The sequence below is a fragment of the Amia ocellicauda genome, chromosome 18 (assembly GCF_036373705.1).
Source record: "Amia ocellicauda isolate fAmiCal2 chromosome 18, fAmiCal2.hap1, whole genome shotgun sequence".
In the NCBI taxonomy this organism is placed as follows: Eukaryota; Metazoa; Chordata; class Actinopteri; order Amiiformes; family Amiidae; genus Amia; species Amia ocellicauda.
The window spans coordinates 27838385-27859841 of NC_089867.1; the positions used below are offsets into that span (position 1 = coordinate 27838385).

Sequence of the window (21457 nt, forward strand, 5' to 3'; positions counted from 1 at the left end):
ATTAGTCAGACTGTTTGCAGGACTGAAGGCAGTCATATCTGCACAGCAGCAGTAGAACTAGAGTAGAACTCTGCACCGGCTCATTAAAATCCACACCCTGGCCCGGCCACATGATCATGAGACGCACACAACAAGATCACTCCGACCGTCTGCAGCGCGTTGACAGTCAGGGCTGGTCGGGTCATTCGTTTCTCTCCCGATACAGCGGCACGTTAGGAGTCCGACCTTTTGCCACAGCAAGGACACGGATCCCCATTGAGGAGACGGTTCTTCATTTCGATTTCACTATTGATCAAGCCGAGACTCTTTAAGGCTCGAGGGAAGCTTGTCGGTCTGGTGGAGATGTGGTCGGGACGAAGACACCCATCATAAAGACGACCGGGGGTCAGCAGGGGTCACTCGTTCAACTGCAGTCGGTCTGTCACCGGTCTACACAGGATGCTGGCTGCTCATATCCTGATATTTAAAAAGCAAATGAAGAGGAACCCATGGTTTCAGATGAACCCTGACTGAATTGTTCACTCCATCCTTACACCATAATAAAAAAGATAATAACACTAAATGAATGATAAAACCTCTGCTGTCCAGCCTGTCCACTCACACTTTAGACAAGTTATACACATCCTACAAGTGCCCAAGCATACAACCGAACCTCACACAGTTTCCACTGAAATGCGCTGTGGAGGAATGAGGACACGTGGCCACTGAAGGTGTGTTTTAATGGTTTTATTATAAAAAAAGTGATACTAAGACACAGTAATGATTCACAGCAGAACCCGGCGCCGCGGCTCAGCTGGGACCCTGAGGCAGGCCCTTGCGCAACAGCGTGGACAGGAAGCTCCCCAGCTCTTCATCCTGAAACACCAGGGAGTGTTAGACAAACAAAGACATTAACCTCAGACTAAAAGCAGATTTTAAAACATTTATGTATAAAAAAACAAATCAGCAGAAACACAGAGGTTCATTTCAAACACATCTGCACCACAATGCCAAGTTTACAACTGAGCTGTTTGTTCTTTTAATGGGGTGGCCATTAAAACATGATGGGACAGCTGTGTGAACACGGGCTCTGGTCTCTCACTGGCAGTTGTGCGTCTGCAGCTTTGTGTGTTCATCTACCAGACACGCACACGCATACACAGTACACACTGACACACACATGGACACTTTGCAACCTGGTACATTTCAACACATATATATACTTTTGTTTTTAATTACAGATTTGATCTTAATTGAAAGTGTTTCGCTCTCTTTCATGGAAAGACAAATTTATAATGACAAACTATAAGTACAATGAGGTTTTCTTTTTGGGTCTTCAGGCCCTGCAGCCCGTTTTTGCTTCGATCATTCATTGCCGAGGTAAAATAGTGTTTGTTAACCACCTCCTCTGGCACGCAGAACAACATGGTTCAGTGATTCGATTCTTTACACATGACATCCACGCCCGACATGTCCAAGTTCATCCCCTGAGGATAATATTACGGAGAGTTTTGAAAGCAGCAGCGAACCACAGAGACAGTATAACTTCTGCTCACGGTTTACAGACAGGGTCTCTGCAGTGGAACTGTGGTCTCATTTCCTGTCTTTCACTTTCCTATTCGCTCTCAATGCCCTACAGCAAAACAGCCGCCCTAGTTTTGTGTAGTTCACCAACACATCATAAAGGAAAATCAGCCCCTTCACTAAAGAGCTCAACTGTAGAAAAGAAAGCTCCATGAACTGCAACAGTGGAGTTTGACAGGAGCGTTGCACTGTGTCTGAGGCCCGAGGAGAGATTTCAGTCAGGTTTCAATCAAGTGCTAAAGAGAAATGCGATGAATATGGAATTAATCTGTGAAATTAAACACAGTTGGTAAACAACTCACAGCTCCTTCAGTTTATTTTCCAATTCAGAATCACGACATTGCAGCAAAACAGAGACGGGATACGATACGGAGAGCCGCGCGGAGCCTCTCGCTGCTGTAACAGGACAGGTCAAACAGGTCTGTTTGTCATTGCAACGTTGTGTAATTTTCCAGTAAATTGTGTAAAAAGTCTGTAAACAATGTGCACAAAGTCATTATCAACCTCGATCACTGACCACGCTTTTCCACATCTCACAGAACCCTACAGGGCCTTTAATGGCAAAAGTGGAAAAGATAACATAACCCCAACCATCGTCCCAGTGGACCGGGGGACACGTCGGCAGCCTTCGAGTGCGTCCACACCTGCGCCGAGGGCTTCCCGATCTGGGGAAGGCTGGTGAAATGTTACGGTGCGGGGGGGCGTAATCAACCCAGAAGGGCTGGAATCTCTTCCGAGTCAAAGCATGCGAGACACGACAGATGACAGGAATTAAAGACTAGGGCGGGCTCTCGGTTTTGACTTGAACTGTGTCCAGGTTGTTTCCGTTTAGTTTGAGCGGTTGCTGTTAAAATGGTTTCTCCAGTTTTGATGGTTTCATTCTGGGCAGCTCGGGCACAATGGCATTCATTTCATTTTGCTGCGATACACAACCTTCTAAATTGGGTGAGTATAAATATAATAAACTACACTTCAAGCTTAAACTTCACCAGTGGAAACGAGCATTACAAACCGATTGTGTGTGTAATGTGACAGAAGTGTTTATAGATTTAACTTTTGGTCTTTTTAACTCAAAATGAACGGTGTTGTTTTAATTGTAAAAACAGTATTGTTCATTAAACTATACTGATCAGTAATGTCTTTCAGCGCTGGTTGAACTGGTGCGCGTGAGCCAGAGGCCAGAACTGGCGACACTGAACGGCTCGTAGGACAGCGGTTTCCACTGAGCGCTTTCACAAAAATGAGCTGCTCTGTGAAGAGGATTTTCCAATCTGAGGGCATACATGGAAAATAAAGGGTGGAAATTACAGCACACCCCCCTTGCTGTGACACACAGGCGGAAGACTTCACACACACACACACACGCCCACACTCACACATGCCCACACTGTCGAGTTACATTATTTGTCATTTAGCAGACGATCTTATCCAGGGCGACTTACATTTGTACCCATTTATACAGCTGGGCATTTTTAATGGAGCAATCTAAGTGAAGTACCTTGCTCAAGGGTACAACAGCACTGCCCCCAACCAGGATTTGAACCCACAACCTGCCTAGTGAACTAACCAGCAGAGGAGCACTCAGATGTGTCAGATCTGTCGCTCAGACTCCCATATAATGCGCTCGTTTCATTTAGAGCACAGAGGAGGTTTTAAAAGTCTTTTACACTCAGTTTTCTGTTCTCAGAGTATCTATTTTTAACCTGTCGGCTGCAAACCCCGTTTCCTTTGTGTTACACTAGAGAACAGAGCCCTGCGTTACACCAGTGTGGTTAGCCATTATAGTACTTTGTAGCAAGTGTTATTTATACCGCCTGAAATGTGTTGACTTCTCATGTCCACTTCTCAAGACTTCCACATTTAAGACTTTATTTCTTCCCATTATATCACATTATTCATGGTGTATAAAGTTTCCTATGACATACTCTTCAGCAAGAGGAACAACACACCTTTGAAACAGATCAGTTACACTCACTCTTCACTTCAATCTCTGTAAATGTGCTGGTGGGTCAATTCTCAGTCAGGTTTCAAAGTAATGTCCCTCCTCTGCGTTTATAAATCCAATCACCGCTGTATGGATTCACCGTTTGCACTCATCTTTGGCTCATGTTTTACATAAAAACCTTGATAGTAACAATGTATTGACGTTAAGATCAGGCAACGAGGGTGTAGGAGCCAAACGCCTTTTGAATTAGGTTTACAAAAGGTTATATATGTATTATGAAATATTCTGATGGGCTTTTGTTTCCCATTTGTTGATTGATTATCTGGACACTCGCTGCTGGAGATGCTTGATACTCGCAGCTTGACCACGCCTATTTTGGGAAGCCAAGACCATATGAGGAAGTGATGGGGAGAACATGGCAGTCCTAGCAGTAGTGGAAGCTACAGTTTTTCAGCCTCGTCTCCTACTCTAAAACTCTATCCTCCTCCTCCTCCTCTTATCTTTATTTATATATTTAATTACGTTTTCTACGATTACATCACAATGAATTACAGACTGTACGAATTCATTACAAGTGATGTTTACTAAGAGAAAGACAGCATTTGAAGGAATGGAACACTGAGCCACGAAAGGAAGAACGGGGCGAGTGCGTTGAACATCTACCAACATACTCACCCTCACTTCTCACCCTCACTTCTCACCCTCACTTCTCACCCTCACTTCTCACCCTCACTTCTCACCCTCACTTCTCACCCTCACTTCTCACCTGGTAGCTCCAGGAGAGCAGCAGCAGTTTGGTGTTGCTGTCCTCAGCCGCTGAAGACACCTTGATGAGGATGGACTCGACCATGACGGTGCCATCAGGCAGGTGCTGGATGCTGTACTCCTTCAGGACACTGCGAGAGCCGAGACACGACGCCTCATTAACACATTTGTATAGTACTGTACCTATTAAATATCATAAATACACTAAGTATGGAGTTGATCGCATTTCAAAAAGGGACTTGTTACAGGGCTTCAATGCAGTGCAGTGGGCAGGTCATTCACAGCATCTCAGAATCCCAGAGCAGTCGTTCTGTAGTGCGGACTGCACACGCTAAAGACGTGTCGAGCCATGAGGAGCTCGATCGCGACACGCAGACACGGCACGAGCGGCTGACGCGTAAACCAGCAATCTGAGCCGAATGGCCTCATGGGTCACACGTCTCCGGTGCTGAGGATCTCAGTGTTCCCTCTCACTGGGAGCAGCAAGGGGTTCACATTGCTCCACCAAACCAAGACACACTTCAGGGGTGATCAATCAGAGCCAGGTCAGATGTATGTGAGGCACTAAGCCTTTTCAAGCCTGTTTCAGTTCAATACACAGGGTTGAATGGCTTGCTCAAACCCACAAGTAATAAGACAGCGCTTCTCGTTACCTCTTGAGGTGTGTGTAGATCCGGGCCAGCGTGTCAGCGTCGCTGTGGGGGTCCTGCAGCTGGACGCGGCAGGTGAAGCGCAGCTGGTGCTCGCTGAGGCCCAGCTCCTTCAGCGCCTGATCCGGAGAGACCAGCCTCAGGCTCTGCGCGGGGACAGAGGACATGGGGTCAAAAACACACGCCTCTGCAATGTCACACAGTTTCCAAAGTGTCTGAAACTGCAAGATCTGTGTCCAGAGATACGAGGACAAACTGATAAGCTGGCCTTATGATTACATTTCTGATCCATCCCCCCCTGCAGAGCGACTTGTTACAATACATCACTTCATCTTTACACGCCATTACACGTTTACACACACACACACACACACACACACACACACACACACTCTTCACTGGAGCATTCTGGGTAAAGTACCTCACTCAAGGGAACCACAACAGTTGGGAACAGATATGAAATGACATTGCATGTTGTTTGGAAAGCCACATTTCAACTCTAACAGATCGATCTATATTGTATCTAAAGTCCGTGAATTTCAGCTCTACGGTCCAACACAGGACTGCTGTAATGAGCACAACACTGGGACCCAGTCATTCATGACACACACGGGACCAGCGGTGATTCTAGCCTTTTCCTCGTTTGAATACCGGGGGTTTACGAAGAGCTGGATCACTCAACTAACGGCAGCAGCACTTTCCACACACAGCGGCTCTGGCTTGGAAATGAACCAGAGCAGTAATTAAGATGCGCAGTGAAGCTGAACGAGCAGCCCAGTGTGCTGCGGTGGAGGACTGCTGAAGGCTGGCCCCACGTGTGAGAAACAGGACGCGGAGACCACCGTGGCGCTGCAGTGTGCAGTGTGAGCGGCGGACATGGTACAGCGAGAGCAACGTGCCGGGCGCCCCATCACTGCCTCCTTCGCCCACCCGATGACAGAGTGCTCGACTGAAACAGACCCACGAAGACCCGTCCCCTCCGGAGCGCGGATATGGGGAGGAGGAAATGAGGCGTGTGCGTGGCACTCACACTGTCCTTCATGATGAGGGTCCCGTGCATCGGTCTGGGCTTCTTGGGGTCGGGCAACGGGCCTGCAGAGCAACAACAACACCTGCGTTACTTTATGGCACACAGAAGCCACTGTATAAAAAACAATTGTTATTGTTCCATACCAGCGGTCACTATTACGACAATCTATGGATAATAAAGGAACACTAAGGATAAAATGAAGGACTCAACATATTTATTCTGTTCTTGTCTGGACATCATAATCGTGATTAGGGGTTCTGATTGTACTGTGCATTTGACGCCGGTCACTATAATTGAGGCCAGTGATCAGACGCCTGGCCTCCAGTCAGAGTTACAGTAACAAGTTCTCATGTCTGAGACGATGTGAACAGATTCATTCAAACCCAGTCCTTAGCGCTGATGTTTCTGCAGTCAGCGAACGACCAGTCCAGACGCGTCTGACACCAGAGGAGAAGCGGCAATGTGGACAGTGAACTGAGTAACCAGGTCATAAGATGTCAACACATCACACTGTGGTTTTTATTTCAGTATTAGAGGATCATAGCTTTCCGATTTCTGCTTTGTTTTCATGTTGTTGGAGACATGCACAATTCATGGCCCTGTGATATACGAGTGCAGAGTTGCGCTCCTACCCCCCAGAGCCGCCTCCCTCTTCAGCAGGCTCAGCGAGATGTCCACCGGCACGTTGGGGTTGGTGATCATGGTTGACGTCTCTCCGTTGGCCGGCATGAAGCAGTTTATGCCTGTGGTGGCAAGACGAGAACACTTGTTCTTAGTTCTCCATTTTAAACACACACACACACACACATATATATATACATACTCACACAACACACACTAGGGCTGTGCTAAAAAAAAAAAATGATATGGCAATATATCATGACATACTCCTTGCTGATGCGCACATCGATGCAGATGCTACTGTATCGATACGGCAGCAAATGCTGTGGCGGCAGTTTTGAAAAAGAAACATCACCTATGGTGTAGTGCACAATAAAGCAAAGAGCAGTCCACATGACAGAAACATGTCTCAATTCAAAACAAATATTCAAGCATGGATGAAAAACTATCCACTGCCGGCAAAACTGAAGGCAAAGATATGGGAGCATTTGGGATTTTTGCAAACACCAGGGGCCGGTTGTACTAACAGAATCAGAAAGCAGGATCGGATCCGGGCTCACTGGATCCGGATCATGAAAAGGCGCTGTACGAAGCAGATCAAGATCTGGCTCCGCTGATCCGAGTGTTTGATCCGATTATTAAGCAGTGTGTGCGGTGACTCAGCAGTTTCCCATTGACACGAACCAGCTCGTCCCTCACTGGTGCAGCTGTTTAAACATCTACCGCTCTCATGACTCAATGACAACCATAAACCTTTCACAAAACTATACTGTGCTATTGCTGAAGAGTTTATTAATGAATTAAGCTTAGCTGTTCACTACGTTTCCCAATGCGTGTCAATGTCCGTGTGCTTATCATTGCCACTGTATCCGACACGATCATTTGTAGTCCATCATCCGAGAAGTTATCTGTCAAGGACAGGGCACATTGGATCAGTTAAACCTCACAAACTACACAACCTTTCCAGTGTCTTGCACTGGTGTGCGTTTCTTTAACTCCCCAACTACAAAAATTATATTATAATAATTAGACAGTAATCAATTGTATTTATAACGTGCTTTTCTCAAACGTCAATATCCAAACCAGACAAGATCAAACAAGCAACCCCACAGTAGCAAGTCAAGAGTATTTAAAAAAAAAAAAAAACTTCCACCTAAGAGAGATCCTTAAAAGCTTTTTAAAAATGTGAGTTTTAAGAAATGTCTCAACTATGGAGTATAGGGGCGCTTCTCAAAGCATTGCACAGCCCTGGAGCTGCTACAGTAGTTTGCAATGGGGGTGCTGGAGAAATAAGAGCTTTTACATATTTTATTACAATAATGTAAATATATACAACCCTAATCGCACACAAACTACACCTAACCATAAAGACACAATAGCACAATACACGGTTCAAGTCAAATCGGTTCAAATTGAAAGTGCAAATCACATTTGAAAGTCACATTTTTGTTGTTTATCTGTGCTTAACCAGACTTCTCTACATCGATAATGTTTCCGATTTACTGAAACCTGCCAGTTGCAAAATATCTCAACGCTAAACGCAGCTCTGACTATTTTGGTAAGGCATGACTGTACTTCGATGTAGCTCCTAAAACAGGATCAGTTATGTCTGTGAGGTTAAATATGCATCATGCTGTTAATCAATACCACTTTCATGCGTCTTCCTCCTGATATTCCTCTAAAGGGTGTTGCCTGTCTTTAAATACTCGGGTCTGTGAGTTTGACGTCTGAGAACTAGATGAAGTCTACAGAGTTCCTGCACTTTAAGAAGTCGGATCAAGCTTTGATCGTGCTCAAAAGCAGGATCATTTTTGAGCTCAGATTGAGCCCCGATCCCTTTAGCACAACACAATTGAGATAAAGATTGGATCCCATTAGTACAACCCACCCCAGTTGGTGGAGGGAGCACCAGGCTGCTTTCCCCTTACTGTCTAACTTAGCTAGAAATACCCTCTGCATCCCAGGTACAAATGTAGCCGCAGAGAGGGTGTTCCCCACCGCTGGAGACAGTTACAGCCCAGAGAAGTGCTCCGAAACCTGAGCATGCTGATCAACTATTTCTGCACACAAATCTGAAAACATGTGAAGCCTTAGATGCCAGTACAAGGCCACTTTTAAGTTTGTTACAACAGTTTTATGTATTATTATTTTATTTTATTTTTATAAAAGAACTGATATGTCAGGTGGACATTCTTAGAGCAAATAGAAGTGCACATAAAGTCAAGTGAAACCAAAATATTATTGTTGCATCAAAAAACTAAGAGAGACAACAGAAAAGGCCATTTTGAGTTTAAAAATTTAAGAATATTTTTTGCATTTATTAATAACTCTGGGATTAGAAACAGAATCTTTTATTTTACTTTTAAGATCTCTGTGGGCCTGAATTTTAAGTGTTTTTAGCTGTGCGATCCTTAAGGCTTTGCCTTTGCTTTATACAGAATATTAAAGAACAACTGTTGTAGTAAATTCTGTGTAGGACATGGTCATTATTCAAAATCAACGTGTATCGCGATACATATCATGGCCTCTATCTATCTATATCAATATATCATATTGTGAGGGCAATACCCAGCCCTAACACACACACACACACACACACACACACACACACTGAAAGTGCTAGACGAGTCGGGCTCTGGGTGGAGAATAAATACATATATATATATAAATGTCTTGGACCCACACTCCATGCTGTTGCCTTATCTGCGTATAAAGGGGAGATCCCTGTATGAGACTCGGTACCCAACAACAGGAACAGCCACAGTGAGATCACCCTCATCCCCACTGGGAGCTGCACACTTACTGAACTCCTGCTCAATCTTGTCCTTGAGGAACTCCATCTTCTTGGCCTCCCCGTGCACCAGCAGCACACTGCGGGGCTCCGCCATGCGGATCAGCTGCATGATGCCCTTGGCGTCGGCGTGGGCGCTGAAGGACATGTACTCCACCTGCATCTTCACCTCCAGCTGCAACGACACACGAGGAGCAGAGTGAACCACCCTTCAACACTTCCTGACTGTCTAACGGTGCTGTGACGTGGCTGTGATCATGCTGGAAAGGCTCTGACGTGATCTGAAGACCAGGGTCATGTACAGCGACTGTATATCTGTCATGATCTCTAAAAGCACGACCCCTCAGTCTGTCCTGAGGAGCTGCGTTGGTCAGGCCTCCCGAGTCAAACTGAAGATGCCACATATTAGTCAATGATGACACTATCTTTACAGCTCGTTATCTGAACAATTCTTTACTAAACGAAACCCCAGACCCCGTGTCCTGATCGCTCCCATCCGTCCTCACCACTTGTCTTCCCTCCATCTCCAGCTTCTTCTGCCCACTCAGGACCTTGTGTCCCACGGTGCCTTGCACACAGTATCCAGGCATGATGACCTGCGGCGAGAGCATGGGGTTCAAGTTTCCAGACACACAATCAAGTGCAAGAGATCACTTTCAATGACAGAGGAGAAGAAAATCAAGCCAAGCCCACAAAACCCACTGAAAACAGTTATAGATCATAGAGCTAGTTTTGATAAATTAAATAAGTGAACTAAACAGGGTCTGTCCGAGTGGTGGAATCTGTGAATCTGCATTAGACTGGAGATCACTGATTCAGTACCTGATACACTGAGGTGTTCACAGTAATTTATCTGCATTTCTGAAGTATCCCAAAGTAAATGTTAAAACAGGGAAGGTATGAAATTGCCAGTTAGTGGTAGAACCTCCACCCACAAAGCGGCTTCTCTGGTAGTCTCTCCGATGGCACATACTGAGCTGGGGGACACTGCTGAGAGATAAGATGCTGAACTGAACCCCCTTGGCATCTCACCATGTTCTTTTCATTCCCAGCCCATTTCTTGAAGATCTGCAGTGACTGTCCGGCGTGGAGCATCCCTGGCGTCGCAAAGACCACCTAGCAAAGCAGGCAGAGACCCCATTACATCATTGAGCAGAAATCTGCGAACCCCACACTCGCCCATTTAAACCCAATTCCCAAATACTTCTGCACTGGATGTTAATCGTCTTGAAAGAGCTGAAATGCCGAGATGTCAGTTGGTCAATCCGCAGCCCCACGCTTTAAACACAAGACCTACGGATATAAAACTGATCGTTCTTTACCATCGGCCCGGGGTTGTCGGCGTACGATCGGTCGAACGCCTTGATGTGCTTGAACTCGAACATGTTCCTCTGGACAAACGTCTTGCGGATCTTCTGGTTGGTCCACGTGATGAAGAGCTTGTAGTAGTGGTTGGCTTTCTCCGTCAAGCCCGTGGAGAAATAGATGGGCGCTTTCAGATTCATCCTCTCCCTGTTCCAAGGGAGACAGTAAGCATTTGCGTCAATGACTTTGAAAACTATTCATTCTCAGACATTTGCAGTCTCTCGGTTCAATTGCAGAATTCAATAAACTCTGAAATAAGTTGTGTAAATGACAAATAATTACAGCTAATTGAACAACACACTTTAAACTGAAACACCTTAAAATGAAGGTGTGAATAATTCTGACAACTGTACATCAGATTTTAACCAGAACTTCCTTGGCACAGTGTACACATGTATTTCAGATATAGATACAAAAAGACAGTTTACCAAAACGTTTCCAGGAGAATACAGAGTTCCTGCGCTCTTCCCAAAGCAAAGACAGGGATGAGAACCTGCAGAAACAGGACAGAGAGGGACTGATGAACAACAATAATTTATTAATTCATATTCGATTAACTGCAATCCTATTACACAATGTTTTGGTTTCTTAAAAATATCAAACGGTCACATGACCAATCACTTTGATAGTCCAATATTAATCCTTAGTTCATTTCTTCGCCAGCAATGCTCAGATGAATAGGCGAGTGGCTCAGTAAAGTAATTAACCAGAGCTCTCTTATTTATGGATAATATTTCTATCGCAATGATGTACAACTACAAATAAGTAGATCATGAACATATTCAGGTAGAACTTGTGTTTCAATACTAAAGACGACTTGGATTTCAAATTAATTTAATGTAAAAATGTCAGGCATCAGATTTAAAGGCATAACTATATCTACAGATAAACCCCGATGACACAGTGGACAGAAGACCACAAGAAAGTTCCTGAGTGAGGAGCCACTCCAACCCCTCATTCTCATTCAGTGGCTACAGTAGTCAAGAGATCCCAGAATCGGGCCCAGTCTGTTCACTACTCTGAACACATTTAAAACCAGTTTCTCATTATTTTCCCCGGTCCTTGTGTCTGCCCCCCCAACACCCAGGTCAGGTCTCTCCAGCAGTGCTGCGATGGGATGGGTTTGCCTCCGGGGCGAGACCAGCTCTAGCCTGCGTACCTTCCCTCCGCGCTCCACCGTCTCGTGCACCTTCTTGAGGAAGTCTCGCTCTCGGCAGCGCTTCGAGTCCCTGATGGTGGTGGCATACGTGGACTCGGAGATCATGATGTCCGGGCGACACTTATCGATCCAGGCGGCCCTGAGAGAGAGAGGTAGGAGGAGACCATTGTATACCGGGCGACAAGCAGAGCCGCTTGGACATCACACAGAACGTCGAGACTAAAGACTGACGGATGGGTCCAAGAAAGACATTTTCAACATTTCTCTAAATTATTATTTACTATGAGCTTCTCCCTTCATAATGGAAACAAGATCACCTGGTTAAAACAATTCAAACAATAACAGCATAGGCCAAACACATATCAACATAAACACATAATTACAAGTAATTAACAAATAATAATGACCAGCATCATTCCAGAATGTCAATTTAAACAATGCCTACAATGAGAAATGAGCTGCATGTTATATAATTTATATATATATATTTTATACACACACACACACACACACTTATACCTACCCCAGGTGTCTGTCTGGTGTCATATTATAATCCCCCTGAAGGAATAAGGTAGAAGATGTCAGTACCTGGGCAGCTCAAGTCACCTCTTTACAGACACAACGATAAGCAATCAACAATGGATCTTGAGAGGCAGATCAAGCAAGCCCCTGAGGTCAGTTTTTACACAGTACAAGCCTGTCTATTCCCAGAGGGGGTGGTTTACAGAGTGAAATCACCAATCACCCCCCAGTTAGAGAAAGTCCACCACAGAACCAAACGTTCAATCTTCATGAGAGGAAGCCACCAATCAATCAATGAAAACCAAAATATTATGGTTGATGTAAGAAACAGTAATGATAATAATGCTGTTTCATTTATTACAAAAGCCAAAATGCTGTCATTAGCCATCACTGAACCCCTTGACATGAACTGTGTTTGTACAGAGGAAGAAACAGGCTTTTATTTTACTTAATTGCTTCTCAGCAGGAGACGAATCCTATGATTATAGATCTGTGGTGCGATATCAAACATGAACCAAGGCTGGGCCCTGTGTCGGTTCATGATGCTCCCGTTTTGAATGGCGGCTCATTCTCAGCCTCATGTTGATAATTGTGTTGCCCTCATCAAAGCTCTGAGGAGACGGACCTCAATCAAACGGCAGAGCAATAGTCCTGCACCAAGAGATGCACTATTGACCCTGTCATGTGCTGTGAGGCGGCTCTCTCAAGTTCACTGCGATGGTTCAGTGAGGGATTGCTTAATAAAACACAAGGGGAACGAGATATGAAATTGTCTAGTCAGCTATAATTAATAAATCAATGCTGTGTATACTTCAGTTGTAAATATGGGCAGAAAAGCCCAGTACTATACTCACAGTGTAGACCACGGATTCGGAGCCCACTTTGATCTGCACCATGGCGGCTCCCAGGACGTGCCCTGCGTAGTACGCTTTGATCTCCAGGTCATCATCCACCTGCACAGAAAACACACTGCATTACAACATGGTTATCAACATGGACAACAAGCACGTCAGGACGATTTTTGCGAATATGTTTAATTTCTCTCACTTCCAATAAGTCAGTTCTCTCACTGTGTTATGTTCTCAACCACAACTTCAGATGCAGATGTGCTCTAGTGAAAAATGACTACATCTGAAATGCAAGTCGTAATAAACGCTCTAGTATCTCCTTTTTATGGGCTTTCGACAGATGTATTGGAGACAGACCTGCACGGTCTGGTGGAGGTTTATCGCCACCACTTTCTTCATGCAGTCCTTGATCATCTGTGAGGTGAAGAAGTTGGTCTCGCCCTTCTTGTCCACCGTGATCTTGCGGTAGTCCTCCAGCAGGATAGGGCAGATGGCCTTGGTGGGGTGGGTCATGTATATGGGCCCGTCATAGCCCACCATCTCGCTCATGTAGGGCAGGGCCCCACAGTGGTCCAGGTGGAAGTGGCTGGGGGAGAAACGAGGGCAATACAGGTCTAGTCTTTGATTGGAAAGAGGAAATGGACTGGATTGTTCAGGAAATTAATATCTGGATCTGTCTTGATTTTCAAATTTAACCAAAGCAACCAGCTGATCATTTTTAAACCTTGCTTTGACATGCATCACTCAGAACTTAATTGTAAAGTCAAACGTATCGTTCCTTGCTTCCTTTCAAAGTGCATTACATTACTGAGTCACTTGAGAAAATAAGGTCACAAAATAAAATATATTACATTGTCATTTCAACAAATACATTCATGGTTCCATTTCGCAATTCTCTTGTAAATGCCTGCAGTGAAAACAAATACGATCACATCTGACTGTTCAGAGATCTCAAACCTTCATCCTACATTCATATTCATTTTCATTTCCAGGTTTCAATTCACTGTCTCACTTTTGATTTCAACACATTTTTCCATTAATGATGTTTTATAATGAACCCAGATTAGAGGGTGATCACGAACGTCTCATCTACAAAACCACAAACCTTATGATGACACAATCCAGGAACTCTGTGAGTCGGTCATTTTGAGTAATGTAGGAGAAATCTGGGAATCGCCGCTGAGAAAACAAGAAACAAAATCACATCTATTATAAATGCCTTTTCAAATATTCTCTGGTTTTATTTATTTCAAGATACACTAATCCCGCAGCTGGGACCCTCACCATGGAGGGGAACAGGAAATGAACACACACACCTGAAAGTTTCATTGCTAGAGAAGCGATAAAGGCCTCTTGATAGAAACGCCTGGATAACACTGTCTCGAGGGGAGGCTAATGAAGGTCACAGCCGCACAATGCCACTGGCAAGTGCATGAGATCATCAATAATGGAACAGTGCACACAATTAACAGCACTTTATTTTATGCATCTTACACTGAGTACTGGTACTACTCAGTTGTTGACTTCCAATTATAAAGTTTGCCACAGTCAGAAACGCATGAATTCAACTGCATTTCATGTGGAAAGAGTTAACCATATGTTAACCTTGTGTTTATGTTCATATTAAGTCAGCCATTCATTAATTTCATAGCTGTGACAGAACTTATCGGTTTGTTCAGTTGCATTAAAATCGGGGTTGCAGTAAAGCCAGCTCACATCATCGTTGAAGCCCATGTGCATCCCACAGTCCAGCATGACGTTCTTCCCACCGATGGAAACCAGGATGCAGCTCCGGCCAACATCCTGCCCAGCGCCTGCACGGATGAGCAGATTTCACACAGCGGATCGTGAGTCTATAACTCTCTCAAAGATTTCATTAGAAGCACAGACAGTTGAAGATAATTGAAAGCTTCTTGCTCAGATCCCCCTGTTGGGTTTGCAATACACTGTATTATGATGTGTAGACTAAAGCACGTAACTTGCCTTAAAGAGGCACCAGCTTACTTCATAATAATAATAAAGTTTGCATTTCTTATTTTCTCTCATTAAAGTAAACTAATTACACGGGCAGAATAAAATAAGCAGCCATGAGACACACACAGGGAATAACATACATCTGTCACAAATCAGTATTATGGTTAAAGATATTCTGTTTTAGATGCTCTTGTCGATATGATACAACCCACCCTGTCTACAGAAGAGACTGTTTTCTTGGGGTTAAACATGACGTGACAATTGAAGCTGGCAGAGGAGGAGGAGGAAGACACTGAGGGGAGAAGTGCAAATTGCATGTCCCGAGTGCTGATGTTCAGGTATGAAAGTGCATCTCAAAACCATGACGACTGACGTCACTGCTGGACACCTGGGGCTGAAGAGCTGACTGGAAGGCGTCCAGCAGTGACGTCAATCAGACACGTGAACCTGCTCTTACCTAAAGGCGTCACTTTGATCTCGGGCATGGCTGCGGATCGGCTGCTCTTCCTCCTGCGGGTGTGACGTCTGTGCTCCGGGACTCAGGAGTGTGTGTTCATTTGCACAGAGAGGTGGAAAGACATGTGACACCTTAGGCCACCTCCATAGCGCATCTCCCGGGAAGATCTGCTCTACACTCGCGTCTTTGTGGTATTTAATGAAGGCGTGTTTTGTACAGCAGAGAGCAGACTTACTTCATCACCTGCATAATTGTGCTCTTTCTTCCGCTTAAACTCTACATCAGCACACAGTTTAATGTTGTAAAACTGAGGCTTTAACTTGCCGAGAAGCCTATTCACACCGCGCTGCCATCTTGCACGCTTTCTTTATTGACAACTACACCACGCAATCAGCGTTACAAACCGGAAAACGTCACTGCCACATCCGCAGGTTTAACCAATGGCAGAGCGAAGGGGGCGGGCCGATATGTATTTCCGGTTCGCTTGAAAAAAAAAGACCCCAAAGTAACAAGGTGTAGAAATTACCGTATTGAACCGTAATGACGAGAAACGTCTTTCGCATCTGCGTAAGGAAACCAGGCTCCTTATTGTGCGTTTCTGTTGACTTGAGTTGTGTTTCTTGTTACGCAGAGGGGAGGATTCGTGTGAACAGGTTTTATCCAAACACAAAACAGCAGTGTTTCACGGGGATTCAAGTGCGCTGGCTTTCACGCATTTACGGCCCCGGTTGAGAGAACAGGCCTGGGCTGCGCTTCCTGCTTCCGGGTAGACATGGCCGACTCGCTGGAGGACAGGAGGTTCAGCCTGGCGGAGGTGCTCGACACCTTCAATTCCTGCCTGACGGAGGACAAGGAGGTTTTAATCGATGAGTACATGTCGGGATGGCGGGGACTTGTCAGGTGACTGCAGTGTTTGATGCGGTCGCCGCTCCCTCCCGTGTTTTGACGTCTTATGAAATGACTTGAGGGACAGGGGCGTCACTGTGAGGCTTCCCAGCCCTGTCCGGAGGAGCCGCTGCTGGCTGGGGCTTTATTCCAGCTCAGCTCTCAATTACTTCATTGAACTAATTCCCTAAACCAGAGCCATTTCCTTATGTTAAACAGTAGGGGGGCTAAGTATGGAAATGTGTAAGAACTTATTAAAGAACCAGCTCTGCTATTTCACAATTGAAAAAGTCAAATCTAAGCAGATTGTCACTTCAATTAAGGGTTCAATTAAGTCATTGAGAGCTCGGGGGTCCTCCGGGGCCAGGGCTGGTTGGGAACCCTTGAAATATGTGATCAACTCGAATACCGTTTGAAAATATTGGCTATTAATCAAATGTCATTTATAATCGCCAATGTTTGTACTAAAGGGTTGTAAACCCCAGACGCAGATCTGATTGCGCTGTCTCTCTAATCAGTGTTCAGTTCATGGAATTATTGTCCTGCTGTTGCAAAAAGTAGAGAAGTAATAATGAGGATAATGGACTCAAACCCACTGAGCCAGTCCTGTGATGATGAGGTCCTGACATCATTTGGCTTCTTGATTGCTCTACTGTGAATTTCCTCTCACCAGAGGGTGTGACGTTAATTATTATTATTAACATCCACTGCTGTGAGTATATTTCAGGTGATGGGGGCAATAGCTACTACAGGGCAAATGCTTAGAAGCAAAAAAGCAAAATTCCTGCTACTTGAATGACTAATTGTCCTGTTTCTGAACAGAAAACTAAATGACTCAGGTCTCTATCGTTTGCTTCCACACGTTGCTCTGCAGTGCTCATGGCCTCTGATGGTGCTAACAGCTTTGATTTTCACCCCTGTGCTCTCGCTCACTCTTCAGGTTTATGAATAGCCTGGGCACCATCTTCTCCTTCATCTCCAAGGATGCCGTCAATAAGATCCAGATCATGGTCAACCACCGGCAGGGCGAGAACGGAGAGCAGTACCTGTCCATGCAGTCCATGGTGAAGTACGAACTGGAGCAGGAACTCGTGGACCTCACTAAGAGGGCCAACCACCCCGAGTCGGGCTGCCGCACCGTCCTGCGGCTACACCGGGCGCTGCGCTGGCTGGAGCTGTTCCTGGAGCGGCTGCGGACCAGCAAGGAGGACGACAAGACGTCGGCCATGTGCTCCGAGGCCTATAACGAGTCGCTGGCACGGCACCACCCCTGGATCATCCGCAAGGCCACCGGCGTGGCTTTCTGCACGCTGCCCGGGAGAGCCACCTTCTTCGAGGTGATGAATGTGGGCTCGGCGGAGCAGGTGGTGGCTATGCTGGGGGAGGCCCTGCCCCTGATCTCGGAGGTGTACCGGGTCACGGAGGAGCTGTACGCCCAACACAACCTGCTGGAGCTTCCTTAGCCGAGGCGCACTGGACTGGAAGCGGCCTGAAGTCTTTCCATGCTCCTCTGGGGCCGGGCTGCTCTTGAATGTGTGACACTAATGTGTGCTGTAGAGCTGATGTTGTGTGGCCATATGGCTCCATAGTCACTGAGGCACAGGGTTTGAATGAGAGAGAAATTAAGCTTTATTCCTGTTCTGAGGTGGTCGTGTTTTATGAGCATCGCTCGCTTGACATTGACATGAATACACAATACAGACGTGTCGTACACGTTGCTGGCAGGCTAATACAGTGATAGCCTGTCATTCCTCACAGGTGTAATGCTTAATTTAAACCTCATTGTCTTTGATTATGGAAGCATATGCTCATCCAATTAACCTAATAGTTTGTGTCCCATAATGTGTGTGTAATAAAGGATACGTGGTGCTGTACCCTCTGAACACTGGAGTCTTACAGCCGCTGGCCACTCTGGAAACTCCTCCACCCTGTAGCCACACCACAGTGAGTTTGTTGATTCATCTTCCATGTTTAGTTTTTTCTTAACGTTTTTATACAGTCTTTGGGTTTATTTGACTTCCTTTTGTATGCTATATGGGAACAAAGCAATGGACAATGTTTAGAGGTGTTGGGTTTTGTCTGCAGACTGAGGAGTGTTGGGGTTTGTTGACTGGTCTCTGTGTCTGAGGAAACGAAAGCAGAAACGGACAGAACTTGCTCTGTGACATCACAGCTCGTGGAGCTCTGTTCTTGCTCTGGACTTTTAAGGGAATTTTAATTGTGATGATTCTACCAATGGGAATCCTCTTCAGATAGAATTGTTCATTTGTATACACTCACCTAAAGGATTATTAGGAACACCTGTTCAATTTCTCATTAATGCAATTATTTAGCCAACCAATCACATGGCAGTTGCTTCAATGCATTTAGGCGTGTGGTCCTGGTCAAGACAATCTCCTGAACTCCAAACTGAATGTCTGAATGGGAAAGAAAGGGGATTTAAGCAATTTTGAGTGTGGCATGGTTGTTGGTGCCAGACGGGCCGGTCTGAGTATTTCACAATCTGCTCAGTTACTGGGATTTTCACGCACAACCATTTCTAGGGTTTACAAAGAATGGTGTGAAAAGGGAAAAACATCCAGTATGCGGCAGTCCTGTGGGCGAAAATGCCTTGTTGATGCTAGAGGTCAGAGGAGAATGGGCCGACTGATTCAAGCTGATAGAAGAGCAACTTTGACTGAAATAACCACTCGTTACAACCGAGGTATGCAGCAAAGCATTTGTGAAGCCACAACACGTACAACCTTGAGGCGGATGGGCTACAACAGCAGAAGACCCCACTGGGTACCACTCATCTCCACTACAAATAGGAAAAAGAGGCTACAATTTGCACAAGCTCACCAAAATTGGACAGCTGAAGACTGGAAAAATGTTGCCTGGTCTGATGAGTCTCGATTTCTGTTGAGACATTCAGATGGTAGAGTCAGAATTTGGCGTAAACAGAATGAGAACATGGATCCATCATTCCTTGTTACCACTGTGCAGGCTGGTGGTGGTGGTGTAATGGTGTGGGGGATGTTTTCTTGGCACACTTTAGGCCCCTTAGTGCCAATTGGGCATCGTTTAAATGCCACGGCCTACCTGAGCATTGTTTCTGACCATGTCCATCCCTTTATGACCACCATGTACCCATCCTCTGATGGCTACTTCCAGCAGGATAATGCACCATGTCACAAAGGTCGAATCATTTCAAATTGGTTTCTTGAACATGACAATGAGTTCACTGTACTAAACTGGCCCCCACAGTCACCAGATCTCAACCCAATAGAGCATCTTTGGGATGTGGTGGAACGGGAGCTTCGTGCCCTGGATGTGCATCCCACAAATCTCCATCAACTGCAAGATGCTATCCTATCAATATGGGCCAACATTTCTAAAGAATGCTTTCAGCCCCTTGTTGAATCAATGCCACGTAGAATTAAGGCAGTTCTGAAGGCGAAAGGGGGTCAAACACAGTATTAGTATGGTGTTCCTAATAATCCTTTAGGTGAGTGTATATTTCAATTAAATGGATGATTACAATAAGATCAATCCTAACATTGAACCGAAAGAACATTTTAAAATCTGCAACTTCAATATAAATGATACATTCTTACAAAGTGTTCGTTTTCTTATTTTATTTTTATGAGTAAGATCTATTACACATACCTTTTGGATATCATGGAATGACACAAATTAGCCCAGGCTAATCTTATACATAAACAACTATTTCTGGTTTGCTGCTATTAATTAAAACTAATAATCTGAATTACACAGAGGTCAGTTACTTTAGTTTGCACTTATTCCAAAGAAAAACTAATTCAATGCCAACAAATAAATGAATAGGTTACATTAAATATTTATCTATATATCTGAAGTAGGCCAATGAAAGTGCAAGGATGTTTATCACACTCGGTATTTGCTCTCATTGTTTTCGATTTTTCTGTGAAAACGTTCTGGCTGCTATTTTGAGTTAAAGCACTACAGTGTAATCAGACATGACCATTGATCAGCTATTACAGGACATGAAAAACTATGTCTGTTCACCATTTCTTGCTTGTATATCAAAGCCTGTAGATTCCCTGTAGAGAGCAGACGAGCTATTTTGAAATACTGAGCCCTTTTCCAGAGTGTAATGTAGCCTAACAGAATAGAGGAATATAGGTTGTGTTCAATATGAGGATGCACATGTATAGAAATATACATAATTGAAATTGCTGTATTACAAAGACGTGTGGTGGGTGGCAGTTTCACAACGCCCTTCTTGACTAGGTGTAGTTGACAGTAGAGTTTAACAGTATTTATTAAACTAAAGGAGACCCCAAAATAACAGCTTCAGGCAAAGGGTGTGAATACTTTTCACTGTGATTGTATGTGTACATTAACCATGTAAAGCCACACCACACTTATTTTTTCAGTCTCTATAAAATTGTATGTATATTGTTTAAAAATTAGATGCATTATATATACATTATGCCGTAAAAATGTATGTTTTATATTTCTGTGTTTTATTTTAAATGATGAAAGAAATGGGGCATTTATTATAAAGCCATGGATTGGAAAAGTTTCATACCCTCTCAATATATTAGCAACAAATATAAACCATTTTCATTTTGTATACATTATATATTCACATACAAATTTTGTTAATTGTAATGCTGATGCTCTCCATTCACTTCTGTGTCAGAATCAGGAACGATGTACCAGAGTTGCTCTGTGAGCTTTTCTACCCCATGACTCTTATACTCCCGTGCAATATTGTTGTTCTGTGGCTCTTAATATGGAGTTGTTAAAATAAAAGGCTATTTGACAATGCAGAGACTTCTATGTTGTCCCTCATTGGACAGATTTGCACAATGCTAAAATAAATCTATTGAATCATATTTAAAAATGCTGCTTTCAT

General features: G+C 44.5%; 2 protein-coding genes across 2 annotated transcripts; one reads left to right on the forward strand and one right to left on the reverse strand.

The window, feature by feature from the left end:
* Positions 1-711: 711 nt before the first annotated feature.
* On the reverse strand, positions 712-16051 carry ints11 (integrator complex subunit 11). Its single transcript, XM_066691472.1, has 17 exons — positions 15691-16051; positions 14976-15073; positions 14365-14438; positions 13617-13845; positions 13266-13364; positions 12413-12447; positions 11890-12028; positions 11159-11223; positions 10688-10877; positions 10398-10481; positions 9872-9961; positions 9378-9540; positions 6586-6696; positions 5954-6015; positions 4927-5069; positions 4275-4404; positions 712-855 (listed from the first exon to the last, which is right to left on the reverse strand). Exons 1-17 carry the CDS (start codon positions 15716-15718, stop codon positions 790-792), a joined length of 1806 nt encoding a protein of 601 aa, XP_066547569.1. The 5' UTR covers positions 15719-16051; the 3' UTR covers positions 712-789.
* A 39-nt stretch (positions 16052-16090) lies between these two features.
* Positions 16091-21371, forward strand: cptp (ceramide-1-phosphate transfer protein). The gene is made up of 2 exons (XM_066691474.1): positions 16091-16590; positions 17516-21371. The coding sequence occupies exons 1-2, from the start codon at positions 16463-16465 to the stop codon at positions 18036-18038; spliced, it is 651 nt and encodes a 216-aa protein (XP_066547571.1). The 5' UTR covers positions 16091-16462; the 3' UTR covers positions 18039-21371.
* Positions 21372-21457: the final 86 nt, after the last annotated feature.